This window comes from Myotis davidii, unplaced genomic scaffold (genome assembly GCF_000327345.1).
Source record: "Myotis davidii unplaced genomic scaffold, ASM32734v1 scaffold109, whole genome shotgun sequence".
NCBI lineage: Eukaryota > Metazoa > Chordata > Mammalia > Chiroptera > Vespertilionidae > Myotis > Myotis davidii.
The window spans coordinates 1,202,853-1,224,371 of record NW_006300368.1 but is presented as its reverse complement, the minus strand read 5'-3'; the positions used below and the strand labels follow the sequence as shown (position 1 = coordinate 1,224,371).

Below are 21,519 nucleotides of genomic sequence, written 5' to 3'. Positions count from 1 at the left end.
GTGTGGGGGGGGGGTGGAGGGAGGCGGGCCCTGGAGAACCCCAGGCTGGGGCAGGTGGCCCTGTCCTTCCGGGGTCCCCAGTCTGAACCTGAGCCCCGAGCCCCTTGTCCGAAAAACAGGGTGGGGACATGGCCTCCTGGCTCTGGGGAGCCCAGTCCCCTGGAGCACAGCCCAATGCTGTGCTCGAGGAGCCCACAGGCCACTGGGGACACTGGGGAGCCCCCAAGCCAGGCGATGGTGACAAACCTGTCAGTCACCTGCCAGCGGGGGGTGGTGCCCAGCCTGTTGCTGGTATTTCCTGAGCACCCACACCTGGATCCACTCCTATCTGCACCGGGCGGACTCCAACCAGGACAGTAAGATGAGCTTCAAGGAGATCAAGAGCCTGCTCAGAATGGTCAACGTGGACATGAATGACATGTACGCCTACCGCCTCTTCAAGGTGGGCCCCCGCCACCTCTCTGACCTCTGCTCTCTGTCCTCCCCGACCATTGGAGTCGGCTGTTTTCCTTTCCATCCAGCTGTGGTGGCCACAGGGGCCTCTTGCAGCAGAAAGGCCACACCTGGGTCTACTTCCCTTCATCCCCTCCCCCGAGGCTATGGGCCCAGAACTTCTCCCCATCAGGCAGACCCCAGGGGTAGGGAGGACCTTGGGCCGCCCACCACTCCCAAGGGAGCAGCGAAGCTGTAGTTTTCGTTTCTTTAAAACCCTTTGCCCAGGTGACCTGTGTGGTTTGCAATCAGGAGCAAAGGGAGGAGTCGGCTCACGGCCCACGTGACACCCTCCTCCACTGTGGCGTGTGTGGCACCTCCACGCCTGTGGGAGCACAGCCGGGGGCACACAGGGGTGGGCTCTGCATCCGGGGCCCAGTCAGGGCACATGGCAGCCCCCTCTGTGGATGCTGCTGAGTGTCTAGCTGGTGACACTGAACGACAGTACACGGCACCTGTGCCCCTCCCGACAGCTCCATGTGGATCCTCAGTTCTGTGCTGCGCACCGACCCTGGGCGTGAACGTGGGAATCTGAGGATGGTAATGACTAGGAGGGGAGCGTAGCACAGGAGCCCAGTCCTGCCCCAGGGACACTGGTTTTCCTCCCACATCTTTTATCTTTTTTAATATATATTTTTATTGATTTCCAAGAGGAAGGGAGAGGGAGAGAAATAGAAACATCAATGATGAGATTCATTGATCGCCCGCCTCCTGCACGCCCCTTAGTAGGGATTGAGTCCGAAACCGGGGCATGTGCCTGAACTTAGACCTCCTGGTTCATAGGTGGAACCTCCACCTCTGAGCCACACCAGCCAGGGCTCCTCCCACATCTTGATTCCTAGGGCAGGTCATCCAGAGCGACAGGCCCGGAACCCGAGAGATCTTCCCCAAGCATCTCAGCCCCGCAGGCCACCAGCTGTGCCCTTGAGCGAGGCTGGAGCCTCACGAGCTGTTTCTCTCCCTGTGAATGGGAGACATCTGCTTTCCCGACCATGGCAGATGCTGGGTGTGTCAGTGCGGCCAGCTTCCCCAGGTGTGCCCTCTCCTGAGTCCCTCCCTCTGCTTCCTAGGAGTGTGACCACTCCGACAACGAGCGGCTGGAGGGGACCGAGATTGAGGAGTTTCTGCGGCGACTGCTGAAGCGCCCGGAGCTGGAGGAGATCTTCCATCGGTACTCGGGCGAGGACCGCGTGCTGAGCGCCCCTGAGCTGCTGGAGTTCCTGGAGGACCAGGGCGAGGACGGCGCCACGCTGGCCCACGCCCAGCAGCTCATCCAGACCTACGAGCTCAATGAGACAGGTGGGGGTCTGACCGAGGGGCTGGGGCCGACACAGCCCAGGCTGTGGTGTCGGATAGACCTGGGTTCCCAGATAAGGGGGCTCTGCTGTTCCTGGCTGTGGTGCCATCCGGACTCAGCTGCCCCGTAGGGTTTGGCGTAACTTTGTCGAGTCCAGTCGGTAGACAGGTGCTCGTCAGTACTAAGTGGAGTGAGCTTTGGAGCATTTGGGGCCGGACAGGGGGGTCCCCTGTGTGTCCTGATGCTGCCTTCTGCCCCTCCCTGCAGCCAAGCAGCACGAGCTGATGACCTTGGATGGCTTCATGATGTACCTGTTGTCACCAGAGGGGGACGCCCTGAACCCGGCCCACACGTGCATGTTCCAGGACATGGACCAGCCCCTCGCCCACTACTTTATCTCCTCCTCCCACAATACCTACCTGACCGACTCCCAGATTGGGGGGCTCAGCAGCACTGAGGCCTACGTTAGGTACCCGTGGAGGGAGGGTGGCAGTGAACCCTTCTAGAAGCCCCGTTTGGCTGGGAAATGGGGCTCAGCTCCCACTGTGGGCTTCCGGGGGCCCACCTGTCGGTTTCGCTGATCTGTGCCACCCACATGGCACCCTGCCTGTCTGTTCACAGAGCCTTCGCCCAGGGATGCCGCTGTGTGGAGCTGGACTGCTGGGAGGGGCCGGGAGGGGAGCCCGTCATCTACCACGGCCACACGCTCACCTCCAAGATCCTTTTCCGAGATGTGGTCCAGGCCGTGCGTGACCACGCCTTCACGGTGAGCCCAGCCCCCCTCAGTCCTCCCGAAAGAAACCCCTGCCCAGAGAACCACTCCCTGCCCAGGTGCGGCTGGGACAGCGGCCAGTGGGGTAGAATAAAGCTGAGTGAGGGGCTTCCTTCTCCCACCCTCATATTTAGTAAATGTATTAAAATCTCAGAATTTCCAGGAGAAAACCTTGCGGGAGGGAAGGGCATTTTAATAATTGTCGCCAAAGAGTAAGCCATAAAGAGAAGCTAAAAAGAGAGAGAGAGATAGAGAGAGAGAAGCTTAGCCTACTATGGTGTCTACATAAAACGGCAATTTCAGCTAAGCTACACAAATCTTACCACCAACAAATGACGAAGGGGGAGGGATAGTTTGCATACTAATGACATGGTCAATGTCACTAACATATGAAGAGCATTTATAAAAGAAAACCATTCCTGCAGCTGCCCTCGGCCTCCCCGACAGTCCACCCCTTCCCGAGGCCCCATGTCTGACCTCTGTCCCTCCGTGTACAGGCTGGCCCCACCCAGGTGTGTCCCACATCCCCCTGACTCAGTCTCCTCCCTCCCACAGTGGGTTCTCCAGGCCCTGGTTTGGCCAGCCTGCCCTGAGGGAGCTGGGGCTGCATGGAGTAGGGGTTCTGGTTGGGATGGGAGGAGAAAAGAAGGGGTGAGTGACTCTGCGCTGTTGCCTCTCCCCCTACAGCTGTCCCCATACCCTGTCATCCTCTCCCTCGAGAACCACTGTGGGTTGGAGCAGCAGGCCGTCCTGGCCTGCCACCTCCGCACCATCCTGGGGGACATGCTGGTGACACAGGAGCTGGACTCCCAGAACCCCGAGGAGCTGCCGTCCCCAGAGGTGATGCTCCCAGAGCCTCAGTGTCGGTGGGGAAGGGTCTATCTGGGCTCCGGCCTCCACCCCTGCTCATCACTTCCCTGTTCAAGACCCCTCACCGCTGTCGGCCTTAACCTTCCCCTGCTCCTGCCTTCGTCTGACATCCGCCACCCACTGGTCTGATCAGTCTCCTGCTGTCCATCTTTGACCAGCGGTTCTCAACCTGTGGGTCGCGACCCCTTTGGCGGTCGAATGACCCTTTCACAGGGGTCGCCTAAGACCATCCTGCATATCAGATATTTACATGACGATTCATAACAGTAGCAACATTACAATTATGAAGTAGCAACAAAAATAATTTTATGGTTGGGTCACAACATGAGGAACTGTATTTAAAGGGCCAGAAGGTTGAGAACCGCTGGACTAGACCCACCCCACCCTCTCTCCTGGCATTTAGCCTTCGTGACCTGGCCCTGACCTCCCTGCTCTGCCTCACGGCCCACAGAATCCCTGCAAGCTCAGCCAGTCCCACCTCAAAGGTCTTGGTTGACATCGTCTCCACCTGGGGCTCCCTCCCCAGCCACCTGGCTTGCCCAGCGCCACCTGCTTATAATTCTGGTGCAGCCTAAACTGCCTCCTCCTGTGGCCTTAGAAACTCCCCCAGATTCTGGCCAGAGGTGGTCCTGCCTCCTTTCACTCCAAACCCCAGAGCATTTTATCTGCCCCCCTCAGGATATGCACTCTGTTCTGGCTCCTTGAGAAAACTCCCCTCCCACTCCCTATCCCAAATATGCAGAAAATGTTGACTCACCCTGGTGTGTGTGTGTGATTTGATCTTTTATTAGCATGAAAATAACATACATATGGTAAACAAAAACTGAACAGTACACCAGTGTATACAATCGAAAATGGTTTTTTTTCCCACTTGGGCTCATCCCTGTCCTATTTCACACAAAGTAACCATCTTCAGCAATTTCTTGTGTGTCCTTCCAGAATTTCCCCCTGCATATATACCCCTCCCCATGGCTCTCTTCTCTTTCAAATGTTACACCACAGGGCCATTGATTCCGTGTTCTACACTACTTCTGTCAGGTGAGATCTTTATTGGGGAGCGGTTTCCCTTTCCATCCGGAGCTGCCTCCATCATTTTAACGGCTGCTGCGTAGGATTCTGATGTTTGGAGGGACCTCATTAGCCAATCCCCTGTTGACGACCTCTTGGGTTGTTTCCAGTTTGTTTGTTTTTCTGTTAGAAACCACTCATCTTTGTGTGTCTTTTCCTGCTCCTCACCCCCGCAGCCTCTCACACGGTGGTTGAATGACTGACCAACCCGCTGACACAGGGGTGAGAGGACTAACCCTTCCATATTGGTCTCTACAGCAGCTGAAGGGCCGGGTCCTGGTGAAGGGCAAGAAGCTGCCAGCTGCTCGGAACGAGGATGGTCGAATCTTGTCGGACCGGGAGGAGGAGGAGGAAGAGGAGGAGGAAGAAGAGAGGGTGGAGGCTGCAGAGCAGAAGCGGCAGGTGAGTGGGGTGGGCTGGGCAGGTGGCGAAGGGAAGGAGGGGAGGAGCTGGGGGCTGGAGCTAGAGGAACCTCGGAGGCTCACCTCCCATCCACACTCGTCTATCTGAAACAAGTGTACAAGAAGAATGTGGATGGGAGAGTTGGGAGGGATCAACCTCAGCGAACGTACTTCAATCAGATTGAGGATGTTTTTAGCAAAGGCCAGCTTAGGAGTACCCTAATTAAGTTAATAACAATGTACCTACCTATATAGTTTAAGAAATGTGTCTCTCAAAAGAAATTTCAATCGTTGTACTGTTGCTATTTGGCTCTGTTGACTAATGAGTTTGCCGACCACTGTCCTAGGCCAAGCAGATCTCCCCGGAGCTGTCGGCCCTGGCCGTGTACTGCTGTGCCACGCGCCTTCGGACCCTGCGCCCTGCCCCCGTCCCACCCCAGCCCTACCAGGTCAGCTCCCTCAGCGAGCGCAAGGCCAAGAAACTCATTCGAGAGGCAGGTAGGAGCCAGGATAGCTGGCGTCTGGGGGCAGGCGGCCAGTGGGGGGGGGGGGGGGGGGGTTTGGGGAGGGGCTGTAGTATCCTGGGGGAGCATCCTGAGGTTGGTCTAGAAAGGAGATTGAGAGGCTTTGGGGGCGGTGAAGAGGTCAGGAAGACCCCAGAGAGGGGCTCAGAGAAGGAGTGCCCAGTACCAGGCCCGGCATGCAGGGAGAGGGCCCAGGGAAGAGGGTGCACAGCCCAGCGATGGGCCAGACGGAGCTGGGTAACTGTGGTGCAGGGTGATCAGCTGGGCCAGGACAGGGAGGGGCCGGAGGAGCCCAGCACACGGCGGGGAGATCAGGGCAAGAATGCTGAGCAGGTGAGGCCTGAGAAGACACCCGATGGACGGGTGAGGAGGAAGCCACCGGGCGACGAGGGGGAAGGGGTGTCCAGACAGGAGGAGCAGGTTGCACCAAGGCCTGGAGGAATGACACACAGGAAGGGTTCCAGGAAGCCAGTGTGGCTGGAGGGTGTGTGGGACGAGCGATGACACACAGGATGTCAGCCTGGGGCCAGGTGTTCCATGTGCTGAGTCAGGAATGTGGGGATTTGGGGCTGGGATGCAGTGAGGGCTGTGGGAGCGGTCCCTGCCCCTCCCTGGACTTCAGCAGCCTCCTCATGAGGCTCCCACACCGTGTCAGAGAAGAGGAGCTGGGGCAGGGGAGGTGGGAATGGAAATTCAGCCTCTGGTCCCAGCCTGTCCCTGGAGTTGGGGTTACAGCCCCTGACACCAGGTGAGGGTACCCCAGGAGCTTGTCACAATACCACCGAACTCCCACCAGGGAACAGCTTTGTCAGGCACAATACCCGGCAACTGACCCGTGTCTACCCATCGGGGCTTCGGATGAACTCGGCCAACTACAGCCCCCAGGAGATGTGGAACTCAGGCTGTCAGCTGGGTGAGTGGCTGCAGAGCTGGGAGGGGGCCGGGTGCTTTGTGGGGTGGCCTCTGGGACGTCACAGCAGGCCCAGCAGTGATGGGGCCACACAGCTTACCAGGTGGAAAACAGTGTTTTGTTGATAACAACATTTATTAAAAACTTGTGAGCAGGGTATGTGAGGAAACACAAATAAGGCTTGTTCTTTTTTTTGTGTTTCTATTGATTTCAGAGAGAAAGGAAGAGGGAGAGAGAGAGAGAAACATCAATGATAAGAGAGAATCATTGATCAGCTGCTTCCTGCACACCCCACACTGGGGATAGAGCCAGCAACCCAGGCATGTCCCCTGACTGGGAATCAAACTCTGACCTCTTGGCTCCTGGGTCAACACTCAACCACTGAGCCACACTGGCCGGGCTCATTTGTTCCTGAATATGTAAAAGTCTCACATTTTTTATGAAGGTAGAAGTTAGAAATCTCCACCCCCAGGCGCCCCCTTGACACATACATGCACACATACCCCTGGCAATCCCGTGCTCAGCCCAAGGAAGGGGCGTGTGGTCCCCGAGGGGGTAGGTGTAGAAACCTCAGGCCTCAGCTCTGGCCAGGCCTGGCCCTGCCGGTGGAGGCTTCTCTAATATGTCCCCCTCAGGCCCACATTCCAGCCTCCAGAGATACCAGGTTGCCTGGCTGGAGGGGCTCAGTGGTTGAGCGTCGACCTGTGAACCAGGAGGTCACTCACGGTTTGATTCCCGGTCAGGGCACATGCCGGGTTTCGGGCTCGAGTCCTGGTGTGGGGTGTGCAGGAGGGAGCCTATCAATTATTCTCTCTCATCATTGATGTTTCCCTCTTACCCTCTCCCTTCCTCTCTGTAATCAATAAAAAAGAAAAAAGGTACGAGGTGACAATAGAGTCTAAGATCGCCTGGCTGCCATGACACACCCACTCCCTCCCCACCACCTCATGGTGGGTACGAGCAGCATTGCCCGGATCTGGGCCTTTTGGAGGAGCTGGTTCTGCACCTACAGGGTTGTGTGGGGGAGAGGGCAGTGAGGCCCCTGGAGCAGCGTGAGGAGAGGGCCACCAAGAGCCCTCCTGACCCCGCTGTGTCCACAGTGGCCCTGAACTTCCAGACGCCAGGCTACGAGATGGACCTCAATGCGGGGCGCTTCCTCGTCAACGGGCAGTGCGGCTACATCCTGAAACCTGCCTGCCTGCGGCAGCCTGACACAAACTTTGACCCCGAGAGCCCTGGACCCCCCAGAACTACTCTCACCATCCAGGTTAGCAGCCTGGGCCAGGCCCTACCCTGGGCTCAGAGCCGGCTAGTCCAAGGGCACCAGCCCGCAGTGGAGGAAGATGGCGGAGGCCTGGGGACTGCGTGGTGGGCAGGGCGGGCAGGGCCAGGCTGAAGCTCTTCATCCCCCGCAGGTGCTGACTGCACAGCAGCTGCCCAAGCTGAACGCTGAGAAGCCGAGCTCCATTGTGGACCCCCTGGTGCGTGTTGAGATCTACGGGGTGCCCATGGACTGTGCTCGAAAGGAGACCAACTACGTGCTTAACAATGGTGGGTGGGCCTGCCGGTGGAGGTGGGCGGGCAGACCGCAGAGTGCAGGGGGGTGCAGGGCAGAGGCCAGCTGGCTCCGACCACCAAGCCTGTTTGTGCCCTAGGCTTCAACCCCCACTGGGGGCAGACCCTGCAGTTCCAGCTGCGGGCTCCAGAGCTGGTGCTGGTCCGGTTTGTGGTAGAAGATTATGACACCACGTCCCCCAATGACTTTGTGGGCCAGTTTACACTGCCTCTCAACAGCCTGAAGCAAGGTAGGTGGGGATGGGAAGGGAGAGGTCCGGCCCACAGACGCTGCTCACCTGCGCTGTGACTGTGAGCGCCTTTCCTGAGTGAGGCCCAAGCGGGGCCCAGCCCCCAGAGAGGGGATGTGGGCAAGGTGATGGGCAGCAAATCCGATGCCTGGCTGTCCTCCCCACAGGGTACCGCCACATCCACCTGCTTTCCAAGGACGGGGCCTCCCTGTCACCAGCCACCATCTTCGTCCATATCCGAGTCCAGCACTCCCGAGGGCCCGACTGACCCCCTGTGGACACAGCTGTGAGCGGCGGTGAGGCCTCCTCAGTGGAGGGCAGTGGTGTACCCGGCCAGCCTGGCGCTGGGCTGCCTCAGTGCCTCCCAAAGAACAGGGGGGTTATCTCTTCCCTGCACCTGAGATGGCCGAGGACTCAAGGAGCTGGGCCACCTTTCATTGTGATTTATCAAGAGCCAGGCCTGCTACTGCCAGGAGACCTGGGGAGCAGGACATACGAACCTTCAGCCCCTCTGCCCCTGAGAGGAGTCCAGCCATGGCCTCACCCCACCCAGGTACTGGCCACCCCCTAAGACTCCCTCCTCAGGTTTCCTGGGCTCTTCTCTCGGCTTTTGAACCTGAGCTCCCTTCCCTTGTTAAAGCAAGAGGGAGAGCTGAGGTTGGGAGCCCTGGGGACCGAGAAGTAGGTTTTTAGCTCATTTCATAGAAGAGCCCTGAGAGGGCAGTAGAACAAGACTGTTTTAAAAAATAAAGCAGCAAGCTTCCTTTATCACTGCCACGGCAAGCACATGAGGCCGCAGGGCCCTGAGGAGGATGGGGCAGAGTCCCTTGGGCCTCTTGCCAGCAGGGCTTGGATCTGACTGCCAGGGGGTGCTGCAGGCGGACTGTGAGGACAATCACACGCTGCCCCACCAACCCTCCGAGGGGCCTGGTGGGTGGGCCTGCTGGTGGAGGTGGGTGGGCAGACAGCAGAGTGCAGGGAGGGGCCCCAGGCAGACCCCCCACTTTCCAGGCTTAGCGGGGTTCAAGGCCTCTGTCTACTCAGTAGACAAATCCCAGACTTGGGGCTCACCTTCCACCAGCCAACCAGACTTTGAGATGAAGGCTGGAGGCAGTGGCTGCTCCGGGCTACTCTAGCGATGCCGGGAGAGTGCAGACAACAGATGAGAGTCCAGAGCAGACCTGTCAGAAAGGTGGCCTTCGAGGGTTAAATGTGGACTCAGGCACCAGCACTAGCACTGAGCAGGGGCAGAGCTCGAGAGCAGTCCCTGGAGGCAGCTCAGGGTCCAGGTTCCCTGGAAAGGGCCAAGGCACCAGCCATGGGGGCCAGAAAGGAGCAGGGGCCGGGGAGTGGGTGACAAGCTCCACAGGAAGAGAACAGGATGGAAGGCCCCGCAGAAGCTGGCTCAGTAGGTGGGCAGTGGGGCCTGGTGACCTGCAGTGATAAAAGCACCCCTGGTGGCTCAACAGACCCCTGAGCCAGAAGGGAAGATGTGGCATGGGCCGCGTCAGAGGAGCCGCTGCTGACCCAGACCGCAGGGGCCCACCTGCTCCCAGCTGTGGGAGCCCGGCACTGGCTCCTCGGCCAAGGTGCCCGGCACTGGCTGGCACAGAGCCCAGCCGCTCCTCTTACACAGAGTGAAGCGGGGTCAGTACTGGCTCCTCGCTGGCGCCTGAGGATTGGGGAAAGGAGCCAAGTTTGCCCTGAAAGGGGGCAGCCTTGCCATGAGTCTTCACAAGTTGCCCAGTGCTGTGACCATGACAGCCTTTCCTGCAGGGCACCCTAGCCAAGCCGGGGCTGCCATCGGCTCCACGGCTACTTGCTGTCCACAGCAAAACCAGGAGGATGGAAGGTTTTATTCAGCTGCTTCCTTTATTAGAAACCAGTGAGATGTATCAAGCGGAACAATGCATTTGGTATTTCTTCCCCCGCCCTGGGAACGGGGCCTTTCCCACAGCCCAGAGAAAAGCCAAGACGAAAAGGTAAAGCCTCCCCTTCCTTGTTCCAAGATGCAGCACCTGCAGTCAGTCACTATTTTTATTTAATTGAATGAAACTGTCCTACAGAGCCCCCCAGGGACAGTGTTTGCAGGCCTGCTTTCACTTTGCACGGCAAAACTGAAGCCTTGGGCTGCCTCTGACTGGGGCAGGTTGGCACTGACCGCCCTTCACCCGCTCCTAGACTGCAGCTCCCTGAAGCTCTCCAGGCCTTCGGCACACCTCTTGGGTTGGTGAAATGCTGGTCATCTTGGAGCAAAGAATTACAGACACTGGGACACCCACCCTCGGGCCTCAGTGAGCCAGCAAGTAGGGGGGGGCTGGCAGTCAGAAGGGAGGTGCAGAAAAGGCCCGACATTTTCCATAAACCTAGGTGCTGCAGTGGCTTGGTGTGGGCCGGCCTTCACACCAGACATTAGCGTCTTCGCATGCAGGCATGTGCGGGTAACCAGCCCTGACAGACCTCAATCCAGAATCGAGGCTTCTTTTTCTATCCAGCTCTCTCCCTACAGACAGGGCGGCCACAGGGACTTGCCAGGGAGTCAGGGATCAAATGCAGATTCGATCCAAAGGCAGGAGATAAACATAGAGAAACACGAGTGTCCAAAAGCCCGGTGTCAGCAAGGAGTGGAGGCGGCAGAGTGCGAGGGCCATGCCCGGAGGCTCTCCAATAGCAGCTGCCGGAGGCGGGTCCCAGGTCCTTCCCTTGTTTGGTTCTGTCCAGCCATGGCTCCACCATCCTGCAAAGCTCCTTGTGAGGAGGCCTTGAATCCCAAACAGTGGTTCTCTCTGACCTGAAGTCCTGGAAGGGGTGGAGTGAAGAACCCAGGGACCGTTTGGACAAAAAGGAAGCCAGCAGCAGCCACTGAGCCTCCTCCCGAAGCCCTGGTGGTGGTGCTGAGGGCGGGCGGGTCCCCGCCATGAGCGACTGGAGTCCAAGGAGGGCCACGTGGTTTTGGAGGGAGACACGGGCCTTTCCAGGAGATCTGTTTCTTCCAGAGCAGCCACAGGCCTCACAGTTTCCCTTCCATGACCTGGGTCAACCCAAGCAAACTCCAGGGGCTATTGTGCACCCCTCATTCCAGAGGCAGTCAGGCTGGGACGTGGCCCAGAGAGGGAGCGTCTCCAAGTTTCAGGTCTGCCCAGGTAAGAAAGAGCTGGGCACTGTGTTCTTTGATATCCTTAGGAGCCGGCACTGGGCGAGCTGCTCTGGGGCTCAGGGCCTTGTGTCTGATGTCTCAGAAGCTGTAAGGCAAGCCTCCACCTCTCTGACCCCTTGTCTGTGGAATGCAGGGAACACCTTGCTAAGAACAGCAGCTTCTTTGGTCTGGGTATCTTGGAGTCAAAGGCCAGCCATGGTCCCTGGTGCCTGCAGGTTGCAGAGCAGTGACAACAGGAGAAGGGAGGCCCCTAGAGGCCTGATGCAAACCCGATCCAGTCTACCGAGAGCAGGCAACATTCCAGCAGGTGGCACAGCCCCGATCCCAAGCACACGATTTCTTTCAGCTTCCGGGACAGCAATGAACCTCTGGCCAACCTCACCCAAACACAGCCTCCAACAGCTCTGCTAGCCTGCAGGGCATGGCTGCAGCTGGTAAGACCAGACTGAGTCTGGCCTCCTGGCTAAGACTTCCTTCCCCCTACAAGTAGCTGAGAGGTGAAAGCAGCCAGGAAGCCGTCACACCACGTTATCCACCCACTTCCTTTCTCCTAGAGCAAAAGTCACATACAAACCTGGATGTGGGTTGCTGACAATTCCAGCCAAATCCTCCCTAAGCCAGTTGGCTGAGCACACGTGAGGAACAGGAACGCCTACACAGCCAGCCACGTGACCGGAGGTCCCACTACTGTGGGGAAACGGGCAGCATCATAACCATCACCACCACCACCACCACAAAAATCCACCGAATATCATCAGTGAAAACCACACGCAGACAATGGCAACATGAAATCATGTCTGTTCAGTTCAGATTGGCGTCTAACCACCGCTCCTTGCCATTCCTCGCAGGCTGTCTTGGAAAGGAGCACAAGAGATGGCCAGTGCGTTGGAAGGCACAGGCCAGGGGCCTGGGAACCCACACCATCCTTGCCCAGCCACCCTGGGGGCGTGAGGGGGCTGGCTCTTTGCTCTAAGATGAGCTAACCAGGCCTTGTACTGACATGGTCTCCACAAAGTCCCAAATGCTACAAGGAGGTCAAAGGTCCCCTTCAAACTGCCAGTCACCCCGGGAAATGGAAAAACAATCTCATGAGGGACTCACGCCTATAAGATTGGCAACAGCTGGTAAAGAGTTGGCAGGATGACTTCCAACAGGGAGCAGGCCAAGCAGATGGGAGAAGGGACTCATTTAATGAAATCTGCTTCCACAGATCATCACCGCCCCGTTTCTGAATGCAGAAAAGGCCCGGCCGGCGGGAAAGCCTCTGAGTAGGACTGGCTCCACCTAGGACTCCACCTGCAGTCCGAGATCAGGCCCTCCCCACAGCTTGGCACAGTCCCTCCACCTTCCTCCTTCTCAAAGCCAATCATTCCAGCCAATTCAGGAGGGGAACTGGACAGAACTGCCCACATCCTCTTCCTCCTGCTCCCCCAAGAAAAGCCGATACCTGCTTTCAGAAGAGAACAATTCACTGTAGCAATGTGTACGTCTGGCCCTGTCCTTGATTCTAATTTTCAGGAATGATCTGAATTCAGCTTTTCATTAGAGACTGAACATCCTTGTACATTTGGAACATGAAAGATATTTAAAATATTTATATATATATAATATACAATTTTAAAAGTCTTTTAGTGTGAGCACACATTAACTTTATAATATTTAAAATCTAAACAAAAATTAAAAACAATCAAAATGAAAGAACAATTCTATCAACAGTTTTCAATCATGGTTGAAGATATTTTTATTGAATAAGAATTCATGCAGGGTGAATAAGAAAGCAAATATTTTATAAAAACAATTCTGTAGTTTTTTTTTTATATATAATATATACTTTTATTATTCACCCGTTAACTCCATAATATGCCAATCACGAGCTAGTTTTCAGCAGTTACATTCCCTTGATCATGGCTGCATAAGGATGTGATTAACTGGAAAACAGGGAGACCAGAGACACGGCCAGAGGTGACATCACGCAGCCTACGCCATCGCAAAACAATTGTCAAGTTCAGTGGTGGTTTGGTTAAGCCGGTTCACTTCTGTTCCCTTTGCCAGGGATTCTCACGTTTGTGAAAATTGGACCAACAAGTGGTGGGATTCCATTTCCTGGTTTGAATTCTCAGTGGCTTTATCCAGAATCTCACTGGCAACTGGTTACTGTAACACCAGCCCAACCTTCTCTGCCCCCATGGAGAGGCAGAGTTGAGTCGACAGTTGTTGGAAGCCTCTCCCACTTCCCCGCGGACCTGAAGTGCCAAATGGCTGAGCCCACAGTGCCGCTGGGCTGTGGGAGCCGACGCACAGCGAGCCGAGGCTCACGCTCAACCTTTACATTTATCATGTCCTTAGAGGAGAGCAGCTGCCAGCGTCTCGAGCACTGGTCAGCCGGCCTCTCCGTCCAGCAGTTACTTTGTTAACTGCTGACCACACCATGGTCCTGGGCTGCCCTTTGGAGCTGGTGGAGGAAGAAGGGCTGAGGTGGGTGGAAGAAGGGCTGGGATGAGGGCAGCAGCCAGCAGAGGAAAAAGCCCTCGACCCTCGACTCGAACCTTCCTGGCGAACAGTGGGCAATTCACTGGCAGGGTTCCCTGAGCAAGTCCCAAATGCCTGCCCCAGCAGCGGAAGTGACTCGCCTGGCGGGAAGAGAAGCTGGAGCCCTCCCCTCTGCCACCCTCACACTAGTCTGGCCGTTAGAGGGAGCGGACCTTTCAGGGGCCAAACACCAGTTAACAAGGGCCCAGACTGATGCTGGATCCCAGACCCAGGCCCTGCCTTTGCTCCACCAACTCCCTGGCCTGGGCAGGCCCCGTAGCTTGCTTACCTTCTCTGCCCCCATGCTGGGGCACTTCCAATTGTAAAGATAATACTGCAGGTTGCCGTCCCCTATGCCGAACTTTAGCTTCTCCAAGAAGGTTTTGTTCTCCATGAGATCCAGTGCATTGAACACGTCAAACCCTTTCTGTACAGCAACAAGGGGCAAGAGAGCAGGTGAGGAGGGTAAAAGCTGCCTCACCTTCCTGCCCTTTTCTATCCTGTCAGAGCCACCCCACAGGCGGCCACAGAGCAATCTTCCTTCGAAGCTCTGGCTGCTTCCTGTTGAATTCCAACTCCAGAGAGCGCCCGCTCACTAGTGGCGGTTCTCAGGACACCGAGGCCACCCTACCTGCCTCTCCCCAGTGAGCCTCCAAGCACACTGTGTCCTCACTGTTCCTGTCGCACGTCCCTGAAATACTCGAGTAACTGCCACGGTCCTCGCTGGAGACCCAACCCGGAACCCCTTCCTTGGGGAAGCCAGCTCCCGTCACCACTTGCACTGCTCCCTCACTCCCTGGACACCTCAACTCGTAGGCCTTCAGCGTACACCCTGTGACTTCAGCACACCCGATGCGCTGCTTTGAGACTGTGATGAAGATACTTCCTACACCTCACCACCTTGATCAGAAGCTCTCCCAGGGCAGGGACTGGACTGCCCATCGTCTAGCTCAGTGGTCGCCAACCGGTGGTCTGCGGACCACTAGCCGTCTGTGAGGTCCGAAAGGTTGTGACCGCTGGTCTAGCTGGCCCACAGTGGGCTGGGCTCCCTGCAGGCAGAACCCATAATGAAGGACTGACTGAAGACGACTTCTTGGGTTTGAGACACCTGGGCCCCTCCCCCAGCTCTACAGTCAGCGCTCCAATGACTCACCACGACAGAGACCAATCTCCCCATTCCCACGCTGGGGAGGCCGTGAGGAGGACCCCTTTCCTCCCCGAGCAGGCCTGGCTATTCAGGCTCCTTGGCAGCGCCTCCCGTGAGAACGAAACTCACTGAAATAAATCAGGAGGAGTTCAATGCCTTCACTTCATGTGGATGCTCCTTGCTCCCTCCCAGTTTCTAGCTGCTGGCTGACAACTGCTGGGCTCCTCCCTACGCAGAGCCAGAGGACAAGGTAGGCTCGAAGCCCCTGGCCCATGGGCAGCTACATCCCTAGCTGTGCTCACCACCATTCCACTGCCACTGCCCCACAGAGCTGCCCCTCCCTCCAGTCTGCTCACCGTTTTGGCGAGAACAAGGGCGTCACTCATGAGGTCTAGAAGAGGGGTCTGGGTGTGAACGTTGTAGAAAGAATAAGCAGCCTTTAGACTCTTGTGGGTTGGATGGTTCATGATGGTGGAGGGAAGCGTATAAAAGCTCAGGAAATCTGTCACCTCACCATTTGCATTCTGAAGGGAAGACAGCGAAAGGAGGCAGTGTCACACATGCACGGGAATCCTGTAGGCTGGGAGCACATGCTTTTCTCTTGCTCTCACGTCACCCACAGGCAGCTCTGCCCCGAGAAACAACTGGGTGGAAGCTGAAACAATATGCAGGGAGGAGGAAGTACCCTGGCCGGGCCCTTGAGGACAGAGCCAGAAGGAAAATCCAGGCTAGAATGTGGGCTGAGTCTGTCAGCTCTTTCCTGGCCTGTGCTTCCCCAGAGACTTCTTGTGGCTCACATTCCCCCGAAGTGTGTCCCCAGTGCCTGACCAGCACTACCTCCAGCCACGACAGGAAGGACCGCAGGCTTACCTGACTAAGGGGCTCAGTCTGTCATCAATGGGGACTAGGGGTGGCGGGAGGGAGAAGGCTCACAGCAAGGCCAGAGGGATCACTTTAGCCAATGCAACCTACAACTGCCTGTCGTTAGGGAGGAGCGAGCATAGATGGTCAGGAAGTCTAGGGTGCCAACATGCCCGTCAATTGGTTCTTCGGTCACCGAGGCCGGGAAACCTAGCCACTTGAGGAGGATGCCACTCTGTGAATGGTCAGAGGCCCGGAACAGCCCTCCCCACTCACCTCCACCACAAAAGTGTCAATGATATTCTCCTGGGGGTAGAACCAGTGTTCCACCTCCTCCTGGCTCATGACTGGCGTGAGGTGGAACTGCTTCAGGTACCTGGAGAGAAGCTGGTGAACTACTGGAATGTCCTTTTTTTCCATTGGTCGCAGTCCAGCTGTTTTGGGAGACTGGAAGGAAGGGAGACAAAACAGCATCAGACGTGCTGACTGTGAGCATCCTGACTCCTCTCAGGTCCTATAGGCACCAGAAACGTCAATGTCTCCCTTGTTACCCGACTTCAGATCTATCCACCCAGGCCCTCAACACAGAACCCTCGGTCACCCTTGGCAACGCCCTCTCCCCCACTGTCCATATCCACTCAGGCACAAGTCTTGCTCCTCCAGGGTCTTTTGGCCCCTTCCCTCCTAGTTAAGGAAGGCTGGGCTTCAACCTCTTACCCATATGCCCCCGGCTGTCTTCCTAAGAAACACAACCCGCCACACCCTCCCTTGTTCCAAACTCCAACACAGCACACGATCTACCCCTGAACCGGGCGGCTGTTCTGCCTGCCTTCTGTCCCTCTAGTTCAGTGGTTCTCAACAGAGCAAGTCGGCCTTCCTGGCTCCCTGCCCCTGGACATCTGACACCACCGGGAGACATTTCTGGTTGTTACAAACTAGCAGGAGAGGTACTGCTGGCATCTGATGGGGAGAAGCCAGGGATGCTGCTAAAGCCAGGACAGCCCCCATGACAAAGAATTACCCAGCACAAAACGTGAACGGTGCCAAGATGGAAGGAAACCTGACCACCGGATGGGTGTGCTGGGGTAGGCCCAGATCTGCATTGGGTGCTTGTCTTGTCCACTTGGATGCCAATGCACTAGTCGTCCCCTAACAGGACACTCACACAAGTTAAGTTCAGAAAAGCACCGATTTCCTGGAATTTAATCTCACACAGAAAAATAGGCTTCAGTGGAATGAGGCCATGTGATGCTCTGAAGTTATACTGGGACTGAGAGAATATTCCGAGACTCAATCTGTAAAGGTGGGGTCAGCCAAACCTGACAACAGGGTGGAGTTATAATTTATATACCTCAGGCAGTGCCTGATGTAACTGCTTCCCAGTGTAGGCATTGCTTTTAAAATAGCAGTTTCAGGACTTGTTGCTGCTAAAATTCCTTGCTAATCCTGATGCTGCTAGGGAACAGTGTGACTTGTTTCTACAAGGCAGCGCCCACAGTGACCCTAAAGCAGTCATGCGGAGGCTCCTCAGCCAAGGCGGGGAGACCCGGAGGCATTCTTTGGTTGCTACACACCTTACGAATGCTCTCCGACGACCTAGAAATCAGAACAACTCTGTCATAATAACCGAAACTCGGCCCCCCGAATCTGCTTCTTTTGGACAGTGTCTAACCGCTGCCACAGTCCCTCAAAATCAGACACGAATAACCCCAATCCAGTGGGGGGTTAGCTTGATCCCAGGGTGATTAATCCAGTTGAGTGGTTTAATCAGGTCCAGGCAGGCAGTCCTCTCAGAAGCAAACACCCAATAACTGTGATGCTGCCTGGAAGAGGCCTGAGGGAACAGAAGCGATCAGAAGACCCATTAGGACCTTGAAGCCAGGTGCACCTGGAGAGCACGGAACACTTGCTTTGCTGGGAAACTAGGCAAATTGAGGCCCAGAAGAGAAAACCAGCTCACTCCGGGTTGCCCATCCTTCGATGGCAAAGTCAGGATGGGGACACTGGAGTTAGAAATCTGGGCTTCCCTCACAGCCCGGTCCTCCGTCCTCTACCTGACTTGGCAGAGGGGGCAGCAGACACTCTATGGCTTAGTTACACTGGGCTCTGGGAGGTGGTGCAGTTCAGGGAGAGGACTCGTCTTTCTATTTAGGCACATTTAGGCTAAAATCGCAGAAAAGAGATGTTCTCTGAGCCCATCAACAGAGAAGCTAGCCCAGGTGCGGCGAACTAAGGAAGTCAAACTAAAATAAAGCCCTTGCTATAGGCAATAGAAAACAATGGAAAGGGAAAGTCAGGAATCTGAGTCTGTTTTCTGACCCCTCCCCCGACCCAAAGCCTTGCCCCTCGATTCTCTCTTGCCCCCTGCCCAGGGCCCTGGAGCACCACTGGCCTCTGGCAGTCGGTAGAGCTTCATGGTTCGCTGCATGGTCATGTTTCTGCTCAGGTGGGAGAACTTCACTTCAATCAGCTTCCGCGGGTTTAGGGACCGATGCCAGTACCTGCGGGGACACAAATGTCCTGTCCTCAGAGGATTCTGGCAAGTCCCATCAGAGAAAAATGACTTTTCAACAATAAATTTACAGCTCTAACCGGTTTGGCTCAGTGGATAGAGCGTCGGCCTGCGGACTGAGAGGTCCCAGGTTCGATTCTGGTAAAAATCAATGAAATATATTTTTTAAAAAAAGAGATAAATTTACAAAATAAAACGGCAAAGCAATGCACACACAAACAAAAGGCAAGGGCATGGAGATCCCCAGATGGCCAGCAGGTGGCACAAGAGATACACATCTCTTGAGCCAGTGATCTCTGTAAAAAAATCAATGAAATATTAAAAAAAATAAAGATAAATTTACAAAATAAAAAGGCAAAGCAATGCACACACACACAAAAAAGGCAAGGGCATGGAGATCCCCAGATGGCCGGCAGGTGGCACAAGAGGTACACATCTCTTGAGCCAGTGGCACTGTCCTGCTCTCCAACACCCTCCACCCTGCAACGAATGTGGAGCTCCCAGGGCTCTTCCTGGATTCTTTCTCCCCTTTTCTTTCTCAATTTCAAAAGCAACTCCTGTTACAGTAGCTGTCTGGGAAGAGCACGCCCCACTCCTGGAACCAAGTCAATGGGAACGACATAAAGGACTTACAGTTCTCTGCAAACGTTTAGCCTCCTCCCCACTCCTCTGCTGCACTTGCCTGGTGGTTTTACTTTTGAAGTTCTCAAGGCACAGACTCTGATTGTTCAAACAACTTTCTGACTCAGAGGTTCTCCTTGGGTCGCACGGGGATCAGACAATATTTGGCCCACACAATATTCAAAACAAAACTGAGCCAACCATTTAAAATTTTCGGACATTTACCATAAAAATCCAGATTTGGGCTTCCTTAAAAACCAAAACCAAACCATAGCAGAGTGACCGCTTATTTCCAAACGGCAGGAATGAACAGGCACGGAGAATGGCTGATTCCTTTGGGAAGGGCACGATGTACTTTCCAGTCTGCCCTTCCTAACTGCACTCCTCCATGCTTCCCACCTGCTCCTGTGGGTACCCACAGCCCCTCTTATCAGACACCAGAGAAGCGAGATGTTCTCGGGCACTGGGCTGAGGCAGAGATGTGACCGCCAGTGACACAGCTCCACCACCACAGCGGACATGCCAGTGCCGCAGGGCCTGCAGGGAGACTGTACCTGCAGGTGCCGACAGGCTTTGGTAACACCACCCCAGCAGTGTAAACAGCTTGGAAAATGCCCTCCAGGTGAACCCGCCGGGTTATCTCCCGGATCAGGACAGGAGCCACCCTCTTGGAACGCAGCTTCTTGTGGACACACAGGAAGTTAATCTCCACCATCTTCTTCTCTCTAAAGGGAGAAAATACGTGACAAGGCTTTGAACAGGTAAGGCAATCCCTACAAGCACGTGCAGCCATCCTGCAGGGACCAGGCCTGCAGTACAGGCACGTGCTCTGCCACCACCAGGCACCTGGGGTTTCCCACTGCCCTGCTGCACCCGACAAGGAGCTGCTCTCACCACTACCCAGACTCCACTTCCGAAGGTTAAGTGGGACTCAAGCAAACTGCTTTATTTGAAGGCACTGCCAGCATCTCCCGGATGAGTCTGCAGCGGCAGGCTGGGGGAGCCCCACCTTCAGCAGACAGGGAAACTAGCGGAGTTAGTCAAGGGTATTCTAGGATTGCAAGGGTTTTGACACCAAGAATCCACAACCCATAAGCTTAGAAGACTATGGCAGATGGTTCTGGCATATCCAGGGAGAATGAAGAGCAGAGCTCGAAGGCCCCGGGACTATCTGAGTGAGAGCCCCTGGCTCCGGCCCATTGCTGAAGCCGCTCAAGTGCATCAACCTGTGCTCCTGCCCAGGGAGGCCTCTTCCAGCCCAGGTCCCCGACAAGAGAATCAGCAAAAACTGAGAGGCAAACAGACAGTTCTTACTACGAATCTCTATTCCAGGGCCTGAGCTCCCGCCCTTCGTGGGACCTTCCCTTTCTATGTGGAAGGGATGTGTACCTGTTTTCCTTCCTCTCCCTCCCAGTCCCAGCAGGATGGTAGGGATGCGGGAGTTGGGGGATGGCCCTGCTGCTTACGTGTCATAGATGTGGATGTTTGCTGGGATGGCGCTGATGAACCCAACCAGTTTTCGACTTGAGACCACTCGAACCCCACAGTGCCATTGGGGGAGCCAACCAGGCGGCCGGAGAGCCCTAGAAGAGACAGGGGCTGTGGTGCTGCTCACAACAGGCAGGGCGGGCTGTTTGGGGTCCACAGCTGAGTTTGGGTCTAACCTTCTGCTACCACCTCCCTGGGGGTTAGCACCTAAATTCCCGTTATGGCCAAGCTCTCCTGGACACAAATGGAATTGAGTCATAGTCCCTTCTTGCTGCTCAGCCCACTTGGCCTACTTACCCACCAATCCAAGGCTGTCATACTGAGGTTTTATATCCGATCCAACTTCTTTGTATTCACTCACTCTGACAGCTTAAGCCAGAGAACTGGCCTCCGTGGCTGAGTCCAGTGGCTCTCGTGGTTGGGAGCCACTCATGGAGCCCCTGAAGCACTGGTCTGCATCTGCCCTCAGGCCCCATCACTCCCCTCTTTCTGCTTGCCCGTCTCCCTTTCCCTCCTCCATCCCCTCTACATTCCAGCCTCTCCACTTCAGCCTCCTTCCTCTACCTTCCTGGATATTAAACGTGGCCGGGATGATGGATGGTTCAGCCACACAAGGCCATTCTCATACAACCGAGCACACTCAGGAACTGGATAGAAAATGATCCCTTTTTAATTTTTTAAATCTCAGTAGCTTTCATTGCTCTTTCCCCTCTAACATAAAGTTCCCATACAGTAGATGATCCTTTCCTCTGGGTAACAATTCCACAAAATCTCCCTCACCCAGTCATTCTATCGTAAATAAGGTTTCGATGCTAAGCTCCACTGCAAGCAAGTCTCCTTCAGACGCAGGAACTCAGAAATGACACACTAACTTGCCATTCACAGGCTGGCTCGGTGGGGACGAAACATCTGAGGCTATGTGGTTCTGCTCTCTGCCTTGACCCAGGACCATAGAAAGCCCTTACACTCACCATAAGAGAAACTCCGGGGAATAATCAAATCGGAACATGTTGTCATCATCTTCCACGTAATTCTCATTCAGGAGGGTGTATAATTCTTTCATCT

At 55.6% G+C, this 21,519-nt stretch overlaps 2 protein-coding genes across 4 annotated transcripts in view; one reads left to right on the top strand and one right to left on the bottom strand.

Annotated features, from left to right (window-relative positions):
• The first annotated feature begins 293 nt into the window (after positions 1 to 293).
• Positions 294 to 12,904, top strand: PLCD3 (phospholipase C delta 3). Its single transcript, XM_015572527.1, has 13 exons — positions 294 to 442; positions 1,563 to 1,791; positions 2,057 to 2,258; positions 2,411 to 2,555; positions 3,249 to 3,401; positions 4,758 to 4,901; positions 5,248 to 5,398; positions 6,221 to 6,337; positions 7,435 to 7,601; positions 7,750 to 7,885; positions 7,990 to 8,139; positions 8,307 to 8,435; positions 12,507 to 12,904. The coding sequence occupies exons 1-12, from the start codon at positions 362 to 364 to the stop codon at positions 8,405 to 8,407; spliced, it is 1,776 nt and encodes a 591-aa protein (XP_015428013.1). The 5' UTR covers positions 294 to 361; the 3' UTR covers positions 8,408 to 8,435; positions 12,507 to 12,904.
• A 206-nt stretch (positions 12,905 to 13,110) lies between these two features.
• NMT1 (N-myristoyltransferase 1) overlaps positions 13,111 to 21,519 on the bottom strand; it is a 33,199-nt gene continuing 24,790 nt past the window's right edge. For 2 of the 3 annotated variants that reach the window (XM_015572529.1, XM_015572528.1), the window contains 8 exons: positions 21,426 to 21,517; positions 20,433 to 20,549; positions 19,521 to 19,691; positions 18,226 to 18,334; positions 16,110 to 16,280; positions 15,329 to 15,496; positions 14,115 to 14,252; positions 13,111 to 13,468 (listed from right to left, as the gene is read on the bottom strand). In XM_015572529.1, coding sequence (XP_015428015.1) covers positions 13,448 to 13,468; positions 14,115 to 14,252; positions 15,329 to 15,496; positions 16,110 to 16,280; positions 18,226 to 18,334; positions 19,521 to 19,691; positions 20,433 to 20,549; positions 21,426 to 21,517 — 987 coding nt within the window. In that variant the 3' untranslated portion in view covers positions 13,111 to 13,447. The remainder of the gene's footprint in view (positions 13,469 to 14,114; positions 14,253 to 15,328; positions 15,497 to 16,109; positions 16,281 to 18,225; positions 18,335 to 19,520; positions 19,692 to 20,432; positions 20,550 to 21,425; positions 21,518 to 21,519) is intronic. The other variant, XM_006779491.2, reaches the window with a different exon arrangement.